Below are 22,966 nucleotides of genomic sequence, written 5' to 3'. Positions count from 1 at the left end.
GGCTCCCTGCCCTTTGGCACCAAGGAGCAGCTGCCCGGGGAGCCCCAGCTCCACCCAGCCCTTGTTTCCATCAGCTTCCATCAGCTGCTCAAAGTGCAGCAGCAGCTGGTCCTGTTGAGAGGGGATTTTGGAAGCAGCAGTGGCACAAGTCCCTGTGGGAGGCCTTGGTGGCACAGCTGGCACACCCATCCTCACCCTGGGCAAAGGTGGGGTTTGGGTCATGGTTTAAAAGTCAATTTTAAATAGCTATAGCATCCCAGTGGAGATAACCAGAACTATAAAAAGAAGGAAATCAAGATCAGGGGTTTGATCCAAAATGTATTGCACCACAAATTTCATAGTGTTTCATCATACAATCCATATTTACAGCATAGAAGGAAAGAAGTCCAATGGTGATAGAAAGGATTATGTATAACCACTGTTCTGAGACAAGGGAAAGTGCATTAGCTTTTTAATACATGTATACACACCAGTCTTGCTCTGATACCTAACAAAAATTCAACACTTAAGAACTAGTTGATGGTAAGTTGATCCTTTATGAGCTTTGGGATCTGAGACTGAAGTTGTTAGTGAATATGTAACATAAGATTTTACTTTGTCACTCCGTTCCAGGCTGCCTGTCCTGCTTTCCTTACTGTTCAGCAGTAACCTCTGCAGATCAGCATAAACCCAACAGTCATTCAGCAGGAGTCCTGATCCCTGGTCCCACAGAAACAGGGCAGGGCCAAGGGACATTAGAAAGGAAAAGATCTCAGAGAATAAAATCTTCCTGGAACCAACAGGGTTATTCCACCCTGCTGTATCTCAGTAAAGAAATAATTGAAATAAATGTACTTTTTGATTGTCTATTTTCACAGCAGAGCAGGGCTGAGCCCTTCCATGCTCCATCCTCTCTGGAAGTGCCATGAATCTGATTACTAAAGACTGTTTGGACAAGCTTTGTCCAAAAGTCAAAGTACAAAAAGGCTTTTGTACCAAAAAATTCTATTGGTTTTCTTAACTTCAGAGAAATCCAACCTGGCTCTAACTGGGGAGCAGCACCTGTGCCCAGTGGCAGCTCCTGGGAGTACCTGTGTCTGGGAGACCAGCAGGCTCTGGATCCTCTGGATCAGCACATTCACCTCCTGCTGGAGCACTGGAGAAAGCTTGAATCATCCTGAATATGTTTAACAGAAGCATCAACTTGTAAGAGAATTCCCAGAACTGCAGCATGCTCACTGGATTCCATACATGTGTAGATTTTTGGGATAGGTCTCAGTTTTCAGTAGTCAGACTTAGTGCTGCTTCCCATTTGGATCCAGATTTTGCAGTGGTGTTAATAAACTCTGGCCAAAATTGTGCTTCCAGGGAGGAAGTGCCCCCTTGGCACCTGTCCTTATTGTATTAGGAAAACAAGCTGCTGGAACCACAACTTGTTCACTAAGAGTTGAATTTTGCCCTCAAACCCCTCATGAGCAGCATTTCTTTTACCATAATAGTCAGGAGTTAACAGTTAACATATTCATAACAGTTTTTAAGCATCAGTATTTGAAGTACAGAAAACCACAACCAAAGAGGCAGATCCTGGTTATAAAGATTTGTTGCTAGCAGACTTGGAAGGAAAAAAAAAAAATGAAAATGTTCAGTACCAGCATTCTTCACCCTTTGTAACTAGATTTTTATTTTTTTAAAATAAAAGGTACTTTTTCAGTGTGGATTTACAACGCCTGGAACTCAGCTTTAAAAATTAAAATGGTTTCCTACCTCTTTTCCCACTGCTAACAACCCATGGAACAGGCTAATGGATTAGTTTTAAAGGCGACTGAGGATTAGGTACTATAATTAAGACCATTTTAAATATTATTTTTCTTTAAGAAAAGTAAAATCAGACAACTCTAAAGTTGTGCTCTCAAATTAAATAATCATCAACATGCAGCCTTGAGGGCTGCAGGCCAGGATAAATGCACCTTAAATTACACAGTGATATGAAAAAATGCCAACCATTAGTTAATGTCAGTATTAGAAGGCAAGGCAGAGTTCTTTTTTGGTTAAAGCTCCTGCTCCTGTCCTGTGAAAGGCTTTGCAACCATCCCACTCTCAACACTGTTCTGCCAACACATTTCTCATTGCTGGCTTCCACAGCCAGACAAGCAGCTTTTCTGTGCCCAGAGCCACTGGACTGCAGCACCTGGAACAGCAGCTGGAATCACCATGCCAAGAGCCTGAACTGGCAGCCCTGCTGTCAGCAAGGTCCTCAGAACCTCTGGAACCCAGGAGTGATGAGCACAAGGAGCTGCTCCCATCACAGACACCGAGGTGGTCCCTGACTCCAGCCCAGAGCTGTTCCAGTCTCTAGTGAAAATGTCTCCTTGCACAGTATTAGTTTTGTAAACAGAGCCAGAAGTTCTTGTACAAAATACTGCAATGACAGTGATTAAGACACACCTGGAGCAGTGTGTTCAGCATTCTTTTCACAGAAAGAAGTGCCTGGATACTGCCTGCCACCTTCGGGTTCCCTTAAGGCCACAGAGTCCTTGGGCTGGAGATGGACGGCCGGATGCTGCCTTTGGGAGATGGCTTTGAGCCAAACCAGGACATCTAGGACACAACAGCACAGCACACATCACACAGGGGCACGCTTTCAAGGTGTGAAAAAGAAATAACATGGTACACGGCCATGTTCTCCTCATTTGATGGAAAAACCTATTTATACATCAGAAGGCTGCAGACTCCAGACTGAAGAAGTGGAGGCAGCTTCACACAATCAGATCTGGAAGGAACAGCACCCACTTCCCACAGGTGAAAATGACTGAAGATTATACCTACATATATTCCTTTAAAATAATTTCAGGTTAGAACTGTACAGTCATTTAAACACAGTGCCTTTAGTCAGTGTAGCATTAGTGCTCCCTGAAGCAGATGGTGAGGAAGTCTCTTCATCTGCAGACTGCACATCCCAACTCCCTGCGTGGGCAGGGATGATGCAGGACCTGGAGCTGAGGCAGCACCCACTGTTGAACATTCCCTAACCACCACAGAGCCAGGGCCATGCAGATCTCAGCCCATGGAAAGGAGACACAGATCTTGGTGGCTGAGCCCAGTGTCAGAAGGACAAGCCCAGAACCAGGGTCTGCTGTTAAACACAGCTTGGGCAAGGAGCTCCCAGCTTCTCCCCACAGATCAAGTCCACTGGGCAAAGCTGTGCTCCAACTCCTCTGAGCACCAGAAAGCTGCTATTTCCCTCACTGAAAGGGACAATTCCTGGCATGCATGTAATAATAAATTACATTTATTATTGTAGCTAACACTCAGAAAAAAGACACTTTTCCTAATCTCCCAGCATGTAGCAATTTTCATTATCTCATTAGAGACCACACATGGCACAGAACCCTTACCTTGTACTCCAGAGTTTCTTTGAGCATGTTTTCTTCCTCTTGTGAAAAATTCAGTAACACAGACACAGCTTTAATGAGATGGAATGCCTGAAAGAAACCAGAGTTGTGTTCCAAACACGTTGCTGTCAGCTATTTTGTTTTATTGCCCTCACTGTACACTTTTTAATTGTAAAATTAGGGAATTGGCATAAAGTGTCCTTAGGGGGCGACAGGTGGCAATTTCTAGAGAAAGAGAGATGTAGAAAGAGAAGATAAGTGGCACCTTTACCTCAGACTCCCTGCAGGACATGAACTTTAGTACCACATGTTTAAGGTACTCGAAGTTGATCTCCCTCGAGTCGTTCAAGTCAGAGTTGTTGGTGACAGTCACAGAAGCATTAGGCACTTCAGAATTTGCACGTAGCTCAGGTACCTCACTGTCAGGCCTTATTTTCTACAGAAAATAAACAACCCACAGAAGAAAAAGAGAAGTACATTGCAGATGCTGTTAGCTTGACACTGGGAGGGGTCTGGGTTCAGGATATCTAGAGGGTTGTACCCACAGGAGGGTACAAACTGGGCATCAACAGCTGCTCACCCATCGTGGGGTCACAGCACAGAAGTGTCTCCAGCTCTCCCCACACTCCAGGACAGGAGCTGGCTGATGTCAGTGTTCTGTGCACATTACTCAAATGGAGCATGGAGCAGCTGGCTCCATGGTGGAAAACTATCCCTTGGTAATTTTACCCTACCACTAACCTCCTTTGAGCCTTTCAAACGTGGGCTTTCTTCAGAATAATTTTCAACATCAGAGCAAAAATAACAATTTTAAAACCTCTGTTGATTTTATTTTTAATATATTTTTGTTTTCTTGGAGAGATAAACCACTGCAGAAGGATGCCATGGGAGTCAGCAGTCAAGCTTCTGGACTAACAGTGCAAGTACCTGCCAGCAAGTGCCACCTGAAGAGACTGAAAACACACAACCCTTACCAGCTCTTTCTGGAGAGTTTTCTTGAGTTCTGTCATTCTTTGCTGAAGTTGCTTTATCATCTGTAAGCACAGCAAAGGAGAGTTTAACACAGTATTCATAGTCAGGACCCCCAGCTATCTGGAAAAACCCATGGCAAACAAGTACTGAATGAAATAATAATTAACCAACACTGACAGCTGTGAAGAGGCAACCTGAAAGCCTTGCCTTGCCAGCTGCACACAGCAGCAGGCATGTGACAGGACACTTGGGCTTTCATGTGACAGCGCCGTGGAACTGAACCGAATTCACTCAGAAGGGCTCTGCAGGAAAGCTGTAAATAGCATCATTTGGTGCATCTTTCTGCCAAAATAGATCAGGATTCACGCAGCTCTTGCTGCAGTTTTTATTCATGGTTGGTAGATGCTTGTGCAATCCAGAGAAAAGCATTTACTCACAGCATACTGGATTCAAATGGAATGGCCTGTCCTTCTAAGGCTGCAGCATGGGCAGCACCAGCTACTGGCTTCCTAATTAAAAGGGGAAAGACTACCAGCTGTTTCTGTTCACCTTGTTTTTCTCAGCAATTTGCTGTTCCAGCTCTCTGTTATCCTTCTGAAGTTGAACAACATCTGCAGCTGCCACCTCTCCATTCTGTTCCACCACAGAGTTTTCTGGGGAAGGCAAATGCTCATTGTTCAAGGCCCTCGTTGATTCCTCCAGTTCTAAAACCTATACAAATAAACATGGAGAGATATCATGACATTTGCAGCCTAAGAACATCCCCCAGGGAGAAAGGCAGACTTCTTTTTGGTTGTCCAGGCAGAACAGAACTGGGGGCTCCTGCACACCTCCCTCTTTTCCCAGGAAGTCTGAGAAAATGGATTTGCAACTGCACTCACATTTTTCTCATGCTCTCTGGCCAACAGGCACTCCTGTACCTGCAGCTTCAGCTCATCAATTTCTTTTCTTGCTGTTTTCTCCATCTCCACTGCTTGGCTCTGACGTGCTTCTATGTCCAGCTGTAACTGATGCACCTGCAGCAAGACAGCTTCATGGTCTGGGAAAGGAGAGACCTGCTTAGTATCAGTGTTGCACATCAGATGGGAGGTTCTAATCCATTTGGTCTGTCATGAAGACAGAAAGCCAGGGGAGAGACAGAAAGACAGAAGAGAGACTGTCCAATTGTTAGTGAACAATAAACCATTTTGAAAATGCTGAAAGATTATATGGAAGAGAAATCTAGAAAAATTACAATCAACAAGGCAAGGCCAGAACTAGAGACTCTACTTAAAGTTGTCTGGGATGCAGCAGACTCATTTGGTCTAACCTTGACTGAGCTGGTTCAGTTCTTCCTTCTGTTTTAGCAGCAGATCACATTTTTCATCAATCAGCTGGTCTTTCTCCTTTATTAGGGTATTCAGATGTGAAACCTTCAAAGCAGAAAAACAATGAACAGAAGTCATTAAAGATATAAAACAGGAAGAGGGTGTTGAAAGGTCCAACATCCTTCAGGCTCAGCAGGCATCACCTCCACAATGCTGCCCTCAGTAACAAGCACTGAAGTTATTACTGGAAGAGCTAAACCCCACTTGGCTTCTGTGCCACCATCAGACTGTCACAGCCAGCATGTGGCAGCTGCACAAAAGCTCCTGAGCAAAAGGACACGGCCTTAAACCCCTTCTACACAGATCTGGCCCAGCAAGCACAGATCTACAGCAGAAGAATAAAGAAACCAAAAACGGGACTAACTCCAGCCAAACTTGCTCAGTTGACAGCTCCTACTTTAAGCAAACACAAGCTCACATTATCCACTATTTTTTATAGAGGAAGAGCAAAACAAGACTACCCAGAAGTGACATTTGGTACTGGATACAAGCTCCTCCCTATGAGGAAATGTACAGTTTTACCCCTGCTCTGCTCTGGAGGAACCCAGATGTGACACAGGCACTGAAAGGAACTAACCAGAGCAAACAGGTTTCTTTCAAAGAACCTGCCAGATGTCAGAGGCTCCCCATGGCCAGTACCCTGAGACAGTAACACCTCACAGATGACAGGGCTCTGAAACAGTCTCAGGTTTACTGAGGCAACCACTGCTGTCTCACATGCTGTGGATATGATTCTAACCAAGGGTCTTGAATGTTAGGATAAATAAATCCAAACCTAGTCTGCTCATTGAAAGCCTGGGACATCTCAAATACATTTTAAAACAGTCATTTTAAAAAAGTCAGGTTATTAACCAACCTGCTGTTGTAATTCCTCTCTCTGTTTCCTCGTTTCTTCCAATGCTTTGGCAATTTCCACACTGACAGTTTCTCTGCTGCTCATCTCATTCTGCAAACCAGAATTAATTGAGAGGTTATGTGAGAAAAATAAATCAAGTCAGTCTCTTATCTCTAACCCCAAGTCTACTAGGGCTACAATTATAGTGCTCTGACACACTACAATTTCCAAATGAGTTAGGTTTGCTTTACTACTGCTGCTCTCTGCATATGCAAGAGCAACACAGAACTGATGTAAGAACCCAAACAAACCCAATGCTTACAAGATCTTTCAGCTTGAAGTCTCTATTACAAGGAAGTAGCTCCTTGCTACAACAGATCTTTATTCCAATTGTGCATCCAGGAGTAGCTATGAAAAAAATTTCAATCATCTAAAATCACAGTCAAAATTGGATAAACTGTAAACACCCAACTAATTTAAGTTTTAAACTTTTTGGTTTGAACACTGTGAGTGGAATCTGATGCTGAACCATTCTGTATTCACCACTGCTAACAGGATTTCCAAGCTCTTCACATTCCTGACAATATGGGAATGTATTATTTCTGCCTGATTTGGGCAGACCCAAGCATTCTGGTTCAGAAAAGGATCAGCCCTTTGTAATGCTTCTCAAACATATTTCTGCTGAGTACCAGAGATGATTTACAGCTCCAAGTACCTTCAACCTGAGCAGAACAGGCCTCCAAGCACTGAATGTGACCCACTGTGCTGTTCACTGCTCCCCAGCCTCAGCTCTGTCCCAAGACAATGCCAGTTCCCAGTCCAGCCTTACCTTTAGCCTGCTCAGTTCAGACTCTTGTTGTTTCAAAGAACTCTCATACCCTTCTTTGCTTCCCTTGAGGTTTTCATTTTCCTTTTCCAATTGGCTCTGTAAAATAAAGAGTGTTTAAATACACAGCACAATTATTCTAATACGTTGTTTAAACAATTAAACACATCTAATGTTTTGCTCATATTTAGTGCCTCAAAGCATGATTATCTTCTATTATAATGCCAGGAGTGCTGAATAAGAACATCCAGACAATAAGCAAGCTCTACAGGCTGTGTTACAATCATGTTGTGAAGACTCTCACAACCCACCAGACAGTTTCTGTACTTACAATCCTGTTCTGAGTTGTTGTTTTATCCAATTCCCAAGCTTTTTCAAGAGCAGCAATCTGAGACTCCAGCCCAGTAACCTTCTCACCATACTGATGTTTCTCACTTAAAATCTGTTGCTGCAGTTGTTTTCTTTCATGCTCTAGATCAGTTTGCTTAAGAGAATAAAGAAAACCACATTAATAGAATGGTATTTTGACATCATTCTGACAAGATCAGACACCATTCCATGAGACACTCTCAAACTGAGGAACATTATTCCTTTGGCAGCAGTGTCATGTACTCACAGACCAGAGCTCAGGAGACAAACAGCAAGAAAACAAACACTTGAATAACAAAACAGAGAATTGATTGTCTCTGGGGATGCTGAAGACTGATCTGTCACTGGTCAGTGAAACATGCAGGATACTCACCAGCTTCTGGATCCTCAGATCCTGGTCAGCAGCTGCTTCTTGGCTCTTTTTCAATGTTTCTGTTGCAATCCGAAGTTTCTCTTCCAGTTCTTTATTCTAAAATTACACCATTAATTAAATTCCTTACCCACTAGCATCTATGTCATTAAAAAAGTTTGCATACTACAGAGTGGCCCAGGAGGGGAAGGCAAACATTAAATCCCTGAAACCACTGAGACAGAGAAGCTGCCTATTTGACACATGCAGATTTTAGAAATTCTTCACCACAGCACTGCCCCAGCAGTGCCTGCACCTGAGTTATTTGTTTCTTACTACAGGGAGGATCTGCACAAAACCTCTATCTTCACCTCTAGGCCCTGCTCCACCCACAGAGTGGGGAGATGCCCAGAGACACTGATCAATTACTCTCCTTTCAAGACCAAATGTGATTAAATGTGCAGTCTCACCTTTGGCTGGGAGTGCAGTAGGACACAGAGGATGAAAAGAGTGGGACTCTGGTGAAATGAAAACCTGCTCACCTGTGTTTCCAGCTGGTTCAGAGCCTCGCTGTGCTGTGTCCTGTCTGTCAGTACCTGCTGCCTGCTCTCCTCCAGCCTCTGCTCAAGAGCAGCTTTCTGAAAATTACATTGAGGTGAAGAACACCAGCAAGGATGACAAAGACATAAGTTGGGGGGGGGATAAAAATTTTCCTTTTTATTTCATTTATAAGGTCAAACTAAAATGGGACAGAATGTTTTAGTATCTCTAGATAACTTTAAACTGCCTTGAGTTTACTAAGCCAAGTCCTTTTGTCCCAGGAACACCAAGGTGATGTGACTGTAGGCCCCCTGACCAGGGAAAAGCAAACATCCCCAAGACCCAGCTGGGGAAACATTGCTCCAGGCTGATTCTGAGCAGGAGCATCAGTGCTTGAGAAAGAGATCAAGAAGCAAGGAGAAAAAAGGGATTAACCACAGCTAAGTTTCTGTTTTCAGCTGTTGATTAGCACTCCTGAGGCTGAGGTTTTCAGCATACAACATTCTGTTTGCACACCTATGTGCAAACAGTTCCCCTCCCTGCCCCACTGCCTTGCCAAAGAACAAGGAAAAGCATTCACTGTGCTTGTGAGGATTAATTAGAAAAACTCCCAAATTGTTCCACCTCCTGGGGGGATGGCAGAAAGCTGCTCTCTTCCTTCTAAGCAGTCAGATGCAATGACCAAACAGACAATGCAGAAAGGCCAACACAGACATCTGTGCAGGGTCTACACAAACAGGCTCAGTGCAGCCACCCCCATGTTCTGCCCAGCACAGTGTGCCAAAACACACTGCCAGGACAAACGTGGCTGTGTGACATCAGCAGCTTTCTTTCCATGGGTGAGAAGTAATCTATAACCTAAAAAACCCAAAACAAACAACTCCCTAATACTGTACTTCTAAGCAGCCTTTAACTGGGTAATTACCTCTTTGAGCAGCTCCTGCACGTGTTCATCTCCTGAGAGATTTCTTTCTAGCTTTTTTTCCAGGGAAGACACCTTTTCCTGCAGCTGTTCAGTAAGTCTGTCTCTCTCAGCAAGTTCAAAAGTCATCTGTGAGAATGAGAAATCACAGAACCTTTTTTTGTAATGAAGCTTTCAGCTGATCTGTCATGGTTGGACTTTTGGAAATGTCAGTAGAAAGGAAAGTCCTATTTGAAAAGACAATATGATCCTGGAACACTTTCTGGACACCAAACTTCCAACTACACAAAGGTGTGCATTACCCCAATGTGCACCCTTACAGCAGCAGCAGCAGCAATGCATCTGAAAGCACCTCACCTTTTGCTTCTGTTGCTCATATTGCACCTTCAGAGATTCATGCTCCACTTGTAACATTTCCAGCCTCTTCTCACAACCAGAACCAGCCACTCGAGCCTAAACATTTTGAGAAATTACTTACTTTGAAACTTACATTTCCAACACCACATAACTGATATCTAATCTAACTTCTGCAGACATGGAGCTCTTTGAATCAAATCTCACTTGACTCAAACTTACATTTTGCAAGTCTACAGAAAGCTGCTGAATGACAGTTTGTAGCTCCTGTTCTCTTAACTCCAGAGCAGTGATCTTATTTTCTGCATTTGTCTCAGCTGTCATTAGTTCATCTCTTCACAAAAAGAGAATAAAAACAAGTGACATACCATTCCAGAAAAATAATCTTTAGCAGATAATTCTGCTGCTTACGAAAATGGACATCAACAAAATTTTCTTGTCCTAAAACCAGCCACCATCATCAATCACTGCTTGATTACACATTTTCAAAAAAAGTGACAGTTAAGCATTCAAACTATGAAAAAAGGAAATAATTTACCAAAAAAAAAGTATTACTATCATTGGCTTGGCAATTACATCCCCATGGCCATAGCAGAGACAAAAATTCAGTCAACTCACTACATATATGAACTCTTCCAAAGAGACAGAAGTGAGCATGAAGGGAAAATACAGGGAAAACACAACCACGGGTCCTCTGAAACCCTGAGCTGCATACCTGCGAGCCTGCAGCTGCAGGAGGTGCTGCTGCAGGTGCTGCAGGTCCCTCCTCAGGTGTGAGGACTCGCCCCTGGCCTCCTGCAGCTCCGCCCGCGCCTGGCTCAGCTCCCGGGCACGCGCCTCCAGCTCCTGCTCTGCTCTGCCCAGGGATTCTTCCTTTTTCAAAAGCTGAATATTAGAAGATTATCTTTGGCTTTACAGGTAACAAATAACACCGATAAACCTTTCCACTGAAACCTGCCTGTTTCACTGATCTATGGGCTGAATTAAGTGAGATAATAAACTATGTAATATTGTGTTCAGTACCCACTGCTAGGATTTTGACACTAACCAAATCTGTGTACAAGCATAACAGCTGAAAAAAAAGTGTGCTGGGCTACCACTAACTTAATGTCCTAGTAAAAATTACAGGAATCAAAAGTTTAAAATATTCTTACCATGTGTTTAACTTTGGCAATTTCCTGCTGCTGAAAGCCCTCCAGTTCATCGATTTCATCTCGTTTTTGGAAAAGGTTCAAACTCTGCTCCCTCATTTCTTGTAACTGCACTTGAAGCGTTTTTTTTTCCTGATAAATGAACAGAACCAAAGAATATCTGTATGCTCATGTCAAGTTAATGGGAGTTCAGGTAAACTCTTTGGGAAAGACATCTTGTCTTGCAGCCATACAGCTCCTGATGGTGCTCCATAGAGAACTAGAAATCCTTTCAGATTCATGTCACAGTGAAAATTACTAAACTCCAAAAAAACATAAAAAGAAATCTGAATCCCTTACAATGCCACCAATGACCATCTAAGCTGAACTCTTAAAAATGGACAATGTTCCACCTTACAGAAGGTGGAACTTTCCCATCACAACCCATCGTTCTTTACTTCCCCGCTGAAAAATAAAACCAGAAACACCTCCCCGAGCATTTGGGCTCGTAACAAAAAGCAAATTATTGCCCTCTCCCACTGAACAAAGACAAAATAATAAAAAGGGCTGAAAAGAGTCAAGTTCTGATAGAGTTGGAAGTGTGCAGGATGGTGTTTGCAAATACACACAGAGACACACTACACCCCCTGAGAAAAACATCCAAGGTTAATTACCTTTTCAACTTGACTGAGTTTTTCCATCCACTCCTGATCAAGAAAGAAAGAAAGGAGAAAAAAAGATATCAAAATCCATTTGCAGACTTTCAAGGACAGCAATTATGGCTTAAAAAAAAAAAAAGAAAAAGAAGAATTTGTACTGTTAGCAAATACTAAGCTTTGGTAATGATTAAAAAAATAATCAGCAGCAGTACAGAAACAGCCAGTACTTGAACTTAAAGGCTGAGGAATCATTCATGCTACCTGAATACTTAAGTTTATGCAAGTAAAATAGATGGGACAACAGGCCTACTGCCATTGAATCTTATCCAAGCACAAGCTTAACCTTTCATTAGGAATTTTTGTGGGCTCTTGTTAAAACCAGTCGGAACAGTCTGAGCAGTGACAAGCCCTGCACCACTCCTGGCACTGAGCTCAGCACTCCTTCCTTCCCTCAGCACACTCACACACAGGGCTGAACAATTATTTTAATTAATAGCAACGCCTGCTTAAAACATCAGGGTCATGAGAGTCTGAAGTCCTGCTCAAGCTCTCTTACCTTGTCCTTTTTCTCCAAGGCCAAAGCCATTCCTTCAGCCATCTTGGCTCGACTGGCCTGATGAGCTTCATTCTGCTCCTGAAACTTCCTCATGGAGGCTATCAACAGAGAACCACCAGCTATATTAAAAACTCATCTTTTAAAATTACTTCTCACTTTCCTGTAAGTTATTTATAACTTTAAAGAGCTCGTTCTGCAACTAATTAGCCCCATCTTGACTGTAGCACTAGCGCTGTGCTACTCATTCCCTCACGCTGCTTGCAGGCTGGCAAAGAGCCAAAGCTAACAGCAGACAGGACTGCTGCTCCTTGCTGGATTAGAACAAAGCTGCAGGTTTCCAAAAGGTCTTTCCTGCATGTTAGCCCCAGATTTGGCAGAAGGAGTATAATAACAACTTCATTCGACACACTGCTGCTGCTCTTTATGCTGTAAATAAGGGAACAACTTGTGTTCTAATTGTTCCCACCACAGAGGTGCACAGTTTGAAAGGAAATCATTAGCACACCTGTACACCAAACCTTTTTCCTTCCAACCACAGCAATTTTCAACTGAACAAAAAGGAAAAAAAGAAAAATACGTACAATCCTGATGCTTTTCTAATGCATTTTCAAGCTTCTCTTTTATCTTCTGCAGATTTCGGATCTGATCAGCATAATCTTGTGAGAGGAGGGAGAAGAACAGACCAGGAATGGACAGACATTGGGGAAGGACATTTTTAGGGTAACACAAAAATAAAAAAAAAAAAGAAAAAAAAAAAAAAAGAAAAAAGTATGAGTGGTAAATGACAATGATTTTCTCAATCAGAAAATCATTCCTGCTGAGGAAAACTTGGGTGACCACAACAATGAACAGAAGCAAATAGCTCTGTACTGTCCACAGGGTTGGCACAAACAGAAGGGCCTGTCCCAGGGGTGTCAGCCACACAGACAAGAGCAGAACCAGAGAATGAACAACTGTCCCTCCCTTTTTACTTCATCCCAGAACAGTGACACATTCCACCCTGTCCAGGAAAGGTGTCTGGCACTGCAGGCTGCAAGGAAGGGTTAATTCATGGCCATTGCATCCATCTGCAGTCCCACAGCACTGCCCTCACCCTGGCCCAGCACAACTGACAGGGAGGGAATATAAACCAAACAGAGTATGCACACACCCTGTACGATGGAAAAGAGGATTCACTCCTGCCTGGCTGCCTGCATGAGACTCCTGATGCCCAGAGCCTCCCTCTCCTGTGTCAAGCACCAGCCAGCACTTTTAACTTTACCTTGTGCAAGCAGATGAGCACTTGGGCCTTTCCAATTCAATGTGAAATCATTTTTGAAGCCTGTATTTTCTCGAACTGAACAGAAGCCCGATAAGTCTCCAGAATAAATCAAAATAATCCTTATCTGGCTGTAACCTCTCCTGATTTTTCAAGGCCTCCCTTGAGCTTTGGGAAGCAGCAGTGTAACACAGTTCAGCCCAGCCCCTGGTCCCCTCCCTACAACAGGGATGGAGAGCAGTGCCAGCCTTCACTACAGCTTTACAGAACAAGGAATTAGAAAGCAAAAAGCCTCAGGACTGTTTTATGTTGAATTTTTTATTTCTTCTTCATTTCCAAGCCCACTTCTTTAAGGAGGCACTGTGTTACTGCTCTGTCAACATCAAAAAGCTCAGACCCTCTGATAAACAAAGCATACACACAAGTGGGGGCAGATGCTGTTTGAAACATGGGACACAAAGCTATCCCAGCTGTTCCAAGGAATCACACAAATTTATTGTTGAAATCAGCAAAGACCCAGTTGCCTTCATAAAAAATTAATGATACTGGATGCTCCCTTGTTGTCAATCAACAGGGCTGCTACAAATCAATTTTCAAAAGACCCTAACCCCACGGATTTTTAATAAATTAAATCATGTAAATTCAAAGGAAAACATTTCTTAATGTAACAAGTTTTATATGTATCATGAAACATACCAGATAGCTTCACCTCCAGTTTTCTTATTTGTTCATTTCTTCTTAACAACTGGGATGAAAGATCCTCTCTGGAGCTGCTTCCATCAGAAGCCTTGGGAGAAAAGCAACACTCTGTAACTTACAAAATTCAGAAAAAGTGATCCTGCCACACATTAAGTCTGGGATAATAACACTCTCCTGCATAGGAATGGCATTTGTTTTTCCCACAGAGGGGGAAATTGTACTAGCAATTAGCAACTAGCACTACAGCAGAATGTGTTAGAAATGCTGAAAAAGAAAACCAGCAAGGTTTAATAGTGGCAGGCTGCCTGCTCCCCAGAGCACAAGGCTTGGGAAGGAGCTGGGGCTGGGACTGTTTGCCCAAACTCACTGAGGAGATGGGGCAATGGAGTCACTGAGGGGCAGGAAACCAGGCTCCACAGCACAGGCACCAGGAAAGGTCAAAGACAGAGTCCCGAAATCAAGGTCATTAAAAGAGGAGCAGCAATGCTCTTCAGGTGGGACACACTCACTGAAGCCCTGATGCAGCAATCTGTCCACACAAAATCTGCTGCATAACTGACTTATGAGTCCTCTGGTGGCTTTTGCTCCATCAAAGCCAATGGCAAGAGCAGTTAAATGAATATTGACAAAACAACTAACTCTTGGAGGTTTTCTGAAGACCACTCAAATTCACTATTTGTTTTGCCATTTCATTATTTCAGTATTTTGTTTTGCCAATTCATTATTTGTCTGCCATTGTTTGTTTTCTGTTCTACAAACCTGCAAGATGGCAAACAGAATTTCTGTATGATAATTTCCTAAGTGCTAAAGAAAAAAAAACTCCTCAGAAAAATACAAGACTAGTATATTTCCATTATAACATGTATTTAAACATTAGGAGTTCCAACTACCTGCTTAACAAAACTGAAATTTCAGCTGAGCCTCAAAAAAAAAAAAATTATTTAAAGCTCCACTGTGTAAATAACTTCTTCACTCTGCAGACCCAAAGAGAGACTTGCTGCTGGCTCTGCAGTGGGTCCTGCTGGCTCCAGCAGCGGGGTGACACTGCCTTAATCCAGGCTTTCAAAAACGTGACAGCCAGCCATGCAGGGCAGAGCTGCCAGAGCATTCCAGGGTCTGGCTTAACCCACACGCTCCTGGAACTTCAGCACTCGTTGAAACAATGTTTTATAATGAAAGAGAGGAGCTACAATAGCTTTGACGGCAGAGATATTTACAATTTTACATATTACAATGTCTCAGGTAGGAAGCGAACCAGGGAGCCAAGAGGCAAAATGAAAACTGTTTACAAGGGAATGGAAGCCTCCTGCCAACTACCGTGCTTAACAAACGTTTTCTCTTCAATATTTAATTTCACTCAAGCTAATGATACATTTATGCATTAGGAGATACACTCACAAAGGCACCACAGCACGTTTTCAAATCACACACTAGACTTCAAATGGTTGTCGGGCAAAACCGTAATAAAACCACCGTCAGAGAAAGGAGATTTCAAAGGCAGGTGTAACTCACGAAGTCGTCTCCGGAGTCTGCTCCCACAGACGTGATCGATTCCTTGCTGACAGACCGGGGCATGCGGCCGGTTCCCCCGGGCCTGGGAGCGACCGCTGCCTCCTCGGCGATCTTCTTCTTCAGTTTGGCAAACATTTTTACTGCTCTGCAGCCTGAAATAGCCAGGTCCTTCGGAAAGACACGGCCTCCAGCGTTCAGGGCGCTGACACTCTCGTGTAAAGCTCGCAAACGCTGAGACTGAATGCTGAGCCTCGCCCGCCGGTTTAGCGCATCTCCAGCGCCACGGAAGCCCTCAAGGCCCGGCAGTACCTGCAAATCAAACAGAAATGGGTTCCACGCGAGAAAATCCCACCGGCACGAGTCATTTAAAGGTAACTGAACGCCTTTTAACATCGCATCTGTTACAACACGTTAAAAAATCGGGTCTCCCGGAGCAGAATCCGTTAAAGTCCCAAACCAACGGCCCCAAACGGCGGCGGGGCCGGGGCCCGGGGAGCGGGCGGGTCCCCTCAGCCCGGCCCGGCCCGGCCCGCGGAGGCTGCTCTGCTCCGAGGCACCGAGGGCCTGTCACCGCCATTCTCCCGCAGCCCCGGCCCGGCCCGGCTGCCCCCTCCTCTCCCAGTCCTCCGCCCCCTCGCTCCTCACCGCCCATGCCCGGCCGGGCCTCGCCGGTCCCGCGGCCGCCGCCGCTTCCCCGGACACCGCCGACCCGGAAGCGCCGCGCGGGGCGGAAGCGGCGCCGGCTCTGCTCCGCCCCCGGCCCCGCTCCGCCCTCGGCTCCGCTCCGCCCCCGGCCCCGCTCCGCCCTACGACCGAGCTCCTCCCTCAGCGCCGCTCCGCCCTCCGACTGAGCTCCGCCTCCGATCGAGCTCCGCCCTCAGCCCCGCTCCGCCCTCCGACCGAGCTCCTCCCTCAGCGCCGCTCCGTCCCCGGCCTCGCTCCGCCCTCAGACAGCTCCGCCTTCCGGCCGAGCTCCGCCCTCGGCCCTCCCGCTCCTCTCCCGGCCCGGCTCGTCCCTCAGCCCCGCTCCTCCCGCTCCTCTCCCGGCCCGGCTCGTCCCTCAGCCCCGCTCCCCGCGCTGCTCCCTCCCGCAGCCCCAGCCCGGAGCGGAGCAGGCGCCTCGGTACGAGCGTTTTCCACAGTTTATTGACAGCACAGTCCGCCGGCGGGGCCGAGGCGGCGGCCGGGACAGGGACAGCGAACGGCTCGGACACGGCACAACCGCGAGCACCGGGCGGGAGCGGCCCCGGCGCGGCGGGGACAAAAGCGAACGGAAATCTGCTCCAAAGTCTCTGGAAAGGCTGGAAAGGCGGCGACGAGCAGGACGCGGGGCGGGCGCTGGTCGGTGGCACCGGGACGGCGGCAGCGCCCCGGTCCGTCGCGGCTGTGCTGCTCCCCGCAGTGTCCAGCAGGAACACAAACACGCTCCTTCCCTCCCCGAACAACGGCAGAGTCGCTTCTGGCATCACACTGCTTTGGCGATTACAGATCCCTTGCAAAAAAGTCCATTTGCTCCAAAAAAAGTTTATTTATATATCTCTATATATTTTAAGGAAAATATCCGTTTTTACCAAAATACGATATACAGGCACACAGCTGTAAAATAACTTTAAACCAATTCACTATAAAATTACTTTTGGTAATAAATAATTTGATTCTCAGAGAGGCAAAACGCTCCCTGTACCTCCGCAGCTGGGCTGCCCGAGGCACGGTCCCTCTGCATTCCCAGAACGCTCCCACCTGCGCTCCCCTCATCCTTCTCGCTGGGCCTGGCCCAGGGCAGAAGCAACTTGTGCTTTTCAGCCTGCATGAGGCAGAATCCTGCTCCCAACAAACCGGTTCAATGGCAGAACGGTAATCAACACGTGCCAAAAGCGATCTGTGAAGTCAAGGGGGCAGATCCTCCCAGCAGGGTTTATTCTGGCTGCTGGGATCTGTTCTGCTCTGGGGCTCCTGCAGGCCAGCAAGTGCTGGGGTCTGCTCCCAGCGGGAATCAAACCAGGAACAAAACACCTATGCGTGCCTCTGGGCAGAATTCAGAGACAGTCCTTAACCCCAAAAACCGTCAGATCCAGAAATCCTGAACTCACTCTCCTCAGTCTTGGCAATGGTTTAGGCAGGAAAACAAAAAGTGGCCGTCACTCCTAAATCTGAAGCAGTTACGTGTGTCCTCTGCTGTAGTGAGCAGATCTCTATTGATCTTCAAAGCACCTGAATACATTTGGTCACAGAACAGTATTGCTGTACAAGTCCAAGGTTACAAATACAGGAGTGTGCATCTGCTCTGCAGAGCTCTGCCCCGGCTGCTCTGTCCAGTCTGACCTGACGAGGCGCACAGAGCACTTTTCAGCTCTCTGTATCAATTTTTTTCCCCTTGTTCATGTAAGTGTTCCTGCCTGCAGAGCTCCCTCAGCCCCAGGAGCAGGCACAGGCACCAGACCAGCTCCCAGCAGCACAGGACTGAGCGGGGCTCGGCCGCTCTGCACCGCTGAGCTGCACTCGGACAGTTACTGAGGAATCGAACACAGGTGAAGCTTTTACAAAAGAAACCTCAAGACAAAACGGTTGTTCAGACAGATTCCAAGAGTTTTAGCTTTGGGAAGAGCAGACTTGCAGCACAGCATGGTTACAGGACACGGGAGGCAGTGAGGCAGGGGAGGTGCTTCCTAACTCGTGCCAGGGGTGGGCTATGGAACAGCACTTCCATCCCATCCTTGGGGGACAAGCCTGACCAGAGCTACTCAGACTGTAGCTTCTGAGGATGATTAATTGAAGCCACATTTCCTGTTGCCCCCATCTATTTCCTGTGATCCTTAAAGACATCTCTGCACATCTCCCTGGGGAACAGTCTTGAGGGGTTTAGTCAGTCATGACTTGACAGACATTATTTTGATGAACTACTCAAAGAAAGGTTCTGAAACTTCTCAAGAAAGCACTCCAGGGAGGAAGTCCTGTTTGCGCAGCTCATGGAAGTTAGTGCTCCATTTAGCTGGTGCACAAAGCAAAATGACACATCACATCCCATGAGGAATTAAAAACCAGAGCATTAAAGACTCATAACCCTGCACTGCCCTATCACTGTTATTTTGAGAAGTCAAAGGGGAAAAAAAGGCAACAGCAGTAACTTTGGCGAGATGTTCCAAAGCCAATCTGAGCAGGAGCACAAACCTACTGTGGGAGCAGGATTCATCTGAGCACACCACATGCAGGGAGTAGGGAGCCAGGCAGGAGCAGTCCTGTAAGGACACAGCTGGTCCAGTTCACCTTGTCCTCTCAATGTTTTACATGCAGAATTTACCCCTTTAATTTGGCATTGCCTGCTGCTGGCAAGTCTTCTCCGCTAATACAAGCAATAAAGATACATGGATAAAGGGAGAGCGAGACAAGAGGGAAGGCATCAGGCCTGAGAAGAAAAGGATTTGTTCTCTTCTCACTTAAAAATGGTTCAGTCTTTGCTTCGCTTCCACACTGAGGACTGCGAGATACAGAAACCAGATTTTCTTCAGTACACACAAGCATACACCGAGAGGTACCTACGACCATAGCACAGAGCACACAGTAGCACAAGTTTAGAATGACTTAGTTCAAACAAGACAAGCTTTTACTTGGAGGGGAAAATATCAACATTTTCATACTGAATGCAGTTCTTTGGGTGGGAAAGAAGGGGCTGGCTCAAAATCCAAGAGCAGACACTCGTCCTAGCTACAGCTAGAGCAGACAGAGGGTATGAGCCCTCTGCTTCCACAGTACAATTCCACACTTCCTCACAACAGGAGTGAAATCTTTATCTTTGAACGTCCCAGCACTGGACCTTCTAACAAAGATCAGCGGGTAAGAGGAGAATTAGGAACCTCAAGAATTAATTTTTGACTTGGACAGTCATTGCTGCTAAGTTCAACTTCTGAACTAATTTTTAAGGCCTATATTCTCCTCCTACATTCCAGCTTCTTCTTTTAAAAAGTGCATTCTTCTCTGACGAGATCTACCTTGGCAAAAAGCAAACAGAACTTCCTCGAAGGGCTGCCAATGGTAGAAGCCTCTCAGGTCACAAGCAAGGACTCTCCACTTCAGCCTGGCTAAACAAAGGTGAGGACCACCAAGGTTTTCCCAGTCAGTTCACAAGCAATGTCCCAGAGGTTCACCAGCCCACACGAGTGAAATCATCATCATCATCATCATCGTTCCTATGCTTGGAAACAGCATACTCTTTTCTTTTCCACAGAGATGGAACCAAAAAAGGAATAGCTTCATCAAAGCAAAAGCTAAAGCAAAGCAAAAGCATTTGGTTGGAAGGCAGTGAGCTGGGGAAAACTCAATTCCCTTTTTCCATGCAAGCTGAACGCTGCTGGTAGAGGAACAGCAGGCAGGGCAACAGATAACCTGCCTCTCACTTGCTGCTGCATTAAAGGCTTCCTGCATCTTTAGCCTCCACATACAACCCCACGTTTTAGCAACTGGGGATCTTCTACCAGGCAGAAAGGCTGGGATCAGCTTCACAGTGAATACATGGATCTTATCACTGTAGTACATACAGGGGTACCCATTCCCCTGGCTAACTAAGGGCTCCTGTACCTGGAATCAGTCATCAATTACTTCAAGGTCCAAGGGTAAGTCCCTGGAAAGAGCAAATTACAGAGGCAGAAGAGCCATAACCTTTAGTACAAGCACAAATGATCTGCAGCACCTTGTGGAATCCACCCAACATGGCGTATGTGTGTATATATAAATTTTGTATATAGACATCGTAGTGGTTCATTCTTTTTAATACATATACAAGTACCTGTACACATATACATATTTACAATTTACACCAGCCAGTAGATGTATGTGTGCTGTACATACACACACAAACGCCGAGCACACACATGCACACACGAACACACACTCGTCAGAACAGACTCCAGAGCCTGGGAAAGGAAGTCCTGCCAGAGTCCAAAGAGCAGCACCAAGGGCGGGTCTCAATGTACCAGCTTAGGACAAACACAAGCATTCACAGGATTTTGTACACTTGGGAAATAAAGAATGGATGGTGCAAGCTTCAGCCCAGCTACAAAGAACCTTCATGCAAACTCCCCAGCTACGCTGCAGCCGCTCCTGCTGCTCCACACTGTGCTCCCTCAGCAGAATGGATCCACCAGGCTGTTCTGGCTGACCACATCACACCCTGGGAGATGCTCTGCACCCAGGATTGCCACCAAGTTCTGCACTGTTTGCACCTAAGCACAGAGGCATGGCTGGGGTTAAACAAAAAGCACTGACTGGACTTGTCCTCTCACTTCTTTTCTAGCAGCCCATTGAACAGTGATAATTGGCTTTTCCATTCAATAGTTTAAAGTATTTCCATTCCCTCGTCCTTGCTCACCCTGCACTGCCAGGAGCTGCCAGAGCTCCTGGAGCTCTGCAGGGCAGGCAGTGCAGTCCCAAATGAGCCACAAGAGCCTTCTGCAGCCAGCCCCCCCCAAAGACCCCTGTGCTCCTGCAGACACCCACCCACGTCCAGCTCTCGGGCTGGGGAGCCGATGGTGCTGCCAAGTTACAGCCCCTCCTGCTCCTGGCTCCAGGGCAGGGCTGAGCCTGGGGGCACATGCAAAACATCCAGGGGGCTCTGGCAGCTCCCACTTGGCTTCACCCTCAAGGGAACAGCAGCACCTCTCCGGGGCACGGGGCCGTGGCACAGCAGACACACGAGGGACAGGAGGGGCTGGTACAGCACTGCACAGGACATCCTCTCAGCTCTGCAGGGACTGGCCATGCTGTGGGAGCCACACATTCCATCCACACACAGACAGGAGGGGCAACACCTGCTGGAAATGCTGCAATTCCTAAAAGTACCTCAAACTGAAGAAGGCCCTCTCCTGCTGTGGCAGGACGCCCCACTGACAGTGAGAGGTGGGGGCTGACCTCCAGGGTTTGCAGTTTGCTCACTACTGACCACCTGCCCAACCAGGCCCTTGGCCAGCAGTGCACAGCTCACACAGAAAACTGCTGCATCAAACTTACAGGGAGCATTAAGTATCTTTACAAATTCACTTCAAATCGCTGCTCCAAATGCAAATTAATTGCCCACAGTTTTGTCTCCTCACTTGCCTAAGACTGAAAAAATATATTTGTTATGAAGGAATCTGTGTTATTGCTATTGTTGGTTTGCACTGTGTGGTTCCATCTTTACCATTTCAAATCCAAACTCTTTGGGGATAAAATATTGGGTTTTTTTCTGTTGATTTTTTTCTTTCCAATTTCTTAAAATTGTATAAAAATAAAGGATTTCCACAAATGTGGGCTAAAGGTAACCAATAATACTTCTATGCTTAGGATCAGCTGTTGGAAATGTGGTTGACAGCCACAAGACCAGAAATAAACCTCTAGTGATTCTTTACTTTAACATTTAAAAGACATGAAAACTTCTGCTTATAAAATTGACCCCATACAGAATGGAACAGCTCAATTAACAGCTGTTTATTATTACTTTTTAAAATAATGGTCCTAAATTTAAAAATAAAATCAAGTACTTCCTTTTATGATTTTCACATTATAAAACTGCACCATTCAAAATCTGTGGCCAGGGAATCCCCTTTGCAGTAAGACAGTTTCTTTTAATAGTCATCGAGTGTGTTTTCCAGGAAAACATTCCTAACATCCAGTATGGAAGCCAGCTCCAAAATGTGCTTTTGGAGGTGAGGGTTCTCCACCGTTTCATCTCTTGGCAGCTGAGGATAAGATTCGGGATAATTTCGAGTCTCCTGCTAGATGACAGTGAAAACAAAGAGAATCAGACACTCATTTCTTTCACACCCTCTAGGAAGAAGACTGCAAAAGGCCAATTTCACCCTAATCTATTCAGTAGGGCACAGAGACAGAAAACATTCTAGAATTTTCAGTTTTCTCTTTCTATTGATTCATAGATGGTCACAGTGGCAATACAAATGCCTGTTCATATCAGACAGTTATTGGTATGTTCACTGAGGTTTTGCAGGAAAAAAAAAATGAAACCACTAAAAGAGACAAAAAATATTCACCTGTACTTACCTACTAGGCTGGAGTTCATTTCTTGAAATTACAGACATGTAAGCATCTCCAGTGGGAGATTCATCTCATCCTAGAGCAAATATCTAACACACTGGGGGCAAATCTCTCCCCACTGGCAGACCTACTTCTTTTCCCTGGTATCAGAGCAGCCCAGGTAGCTGACTTAGGCTTGCAGAGCTGCTGGACATCTGCAGTTCCACAACTGAGTACTGCACCTTTCA

At 45.7% G+C, this 22,966-nt stretch overlaps 2 protein-coding genes across 3 annotated transcripts in view; both read right to left on the bottom strand.

The window, feature by feature from the left end:
* Positions 1-298: 298 nt before the first annotated feature.
* On the bottom strand, positions 299-16,419 carry GOLGA1 (golgin A1). 2 transcript variants are annotated; one of them, XM_041483845.1, is made up of 23 exons: positions 16,365-16,419; positions 15,720-16,028; positions 14,205-14,295; positions 12,832-12,906; positions 12,251-12,348; positions 11,710-11,742; positions 11,060-11,188; positions 10,621-10,790; positions 10,128-10,239; positions 9,909-10,004; positions 9,555-9,680; positions 8,632-8,727; positions 8,114-8,209; positions 7,703-7,855; positions 7,375-7,470; positions 6,567-6,656; positions 5,653-5,755; positions 5,225-5,382; positions 4,893-5,054; positions 4,346-4,405; positions 3,643-3,807; positions 3,375-3,461; positions 299-2,577 (listed from the first exon to the last, which is right to left on the bottom strand). In XM_041483845.1, the coding sequence occupies exons 2-23, from the start codon at positions 15,852-15,854 to the stop codon at positions 2,497-2,499; spliced, it is 2,412 nt and encodes an 803-aa protein (XP_041339779.1). In that variant the 5' UTR covers positions 15,855-16,028; positions 16,365-16,419; the 3' UTR covers positions 299-2,496. The 2 variants fall into 2 exon arrangements, with proteins under 2 accessions (XP_041339779.1, XP_041339781.1); XM_041483847.1 differs by having other exon boundaries at positions 10,621-10,778.
* A 434-nt stretch (positions 16,420-16,853) lies between these two features.
* SCAI (suppressor of cancer cell invasion) overlaps positions 16,854-22,966 on the bottom strand; it is a 38,537-nt gene continuing 32,424 nt past the window's right edge. Inside the window, exon 18 of the mRNA XM_041483868.1 lies at positions 16,854-22,462. Coding sequence (XP_041339802.1) covers positions 22,313-22,462 — 150 coding nt within the window. The 3' untranslated portion in view covers positions 16,854-22,312. The remainder of the gene's footprint in view (positions 22,463-22,966) is intronic.

Source organism: Pyrgilauda ruficollis, unplaced genomic scaffold, assembly GCF_017590135.1.
Source record: "Pyrgilauda ruficollis isolate IOZ18807 unplaced genomic scaffold, ASM1759013v1 scaffold62, whole genome shotgun sequence".
NCBI lineage: Eukaryota > Metazoa > Chordata > Aves > Passeriformes > Passeridae > Pyrgilauda > Pyrgilauda ruficollis.
The sequence above is the reverse complement of the archived record's forward strand: the minus strand, read 5'-3'. Positions and strand labels throughout refer to the sequence as shown.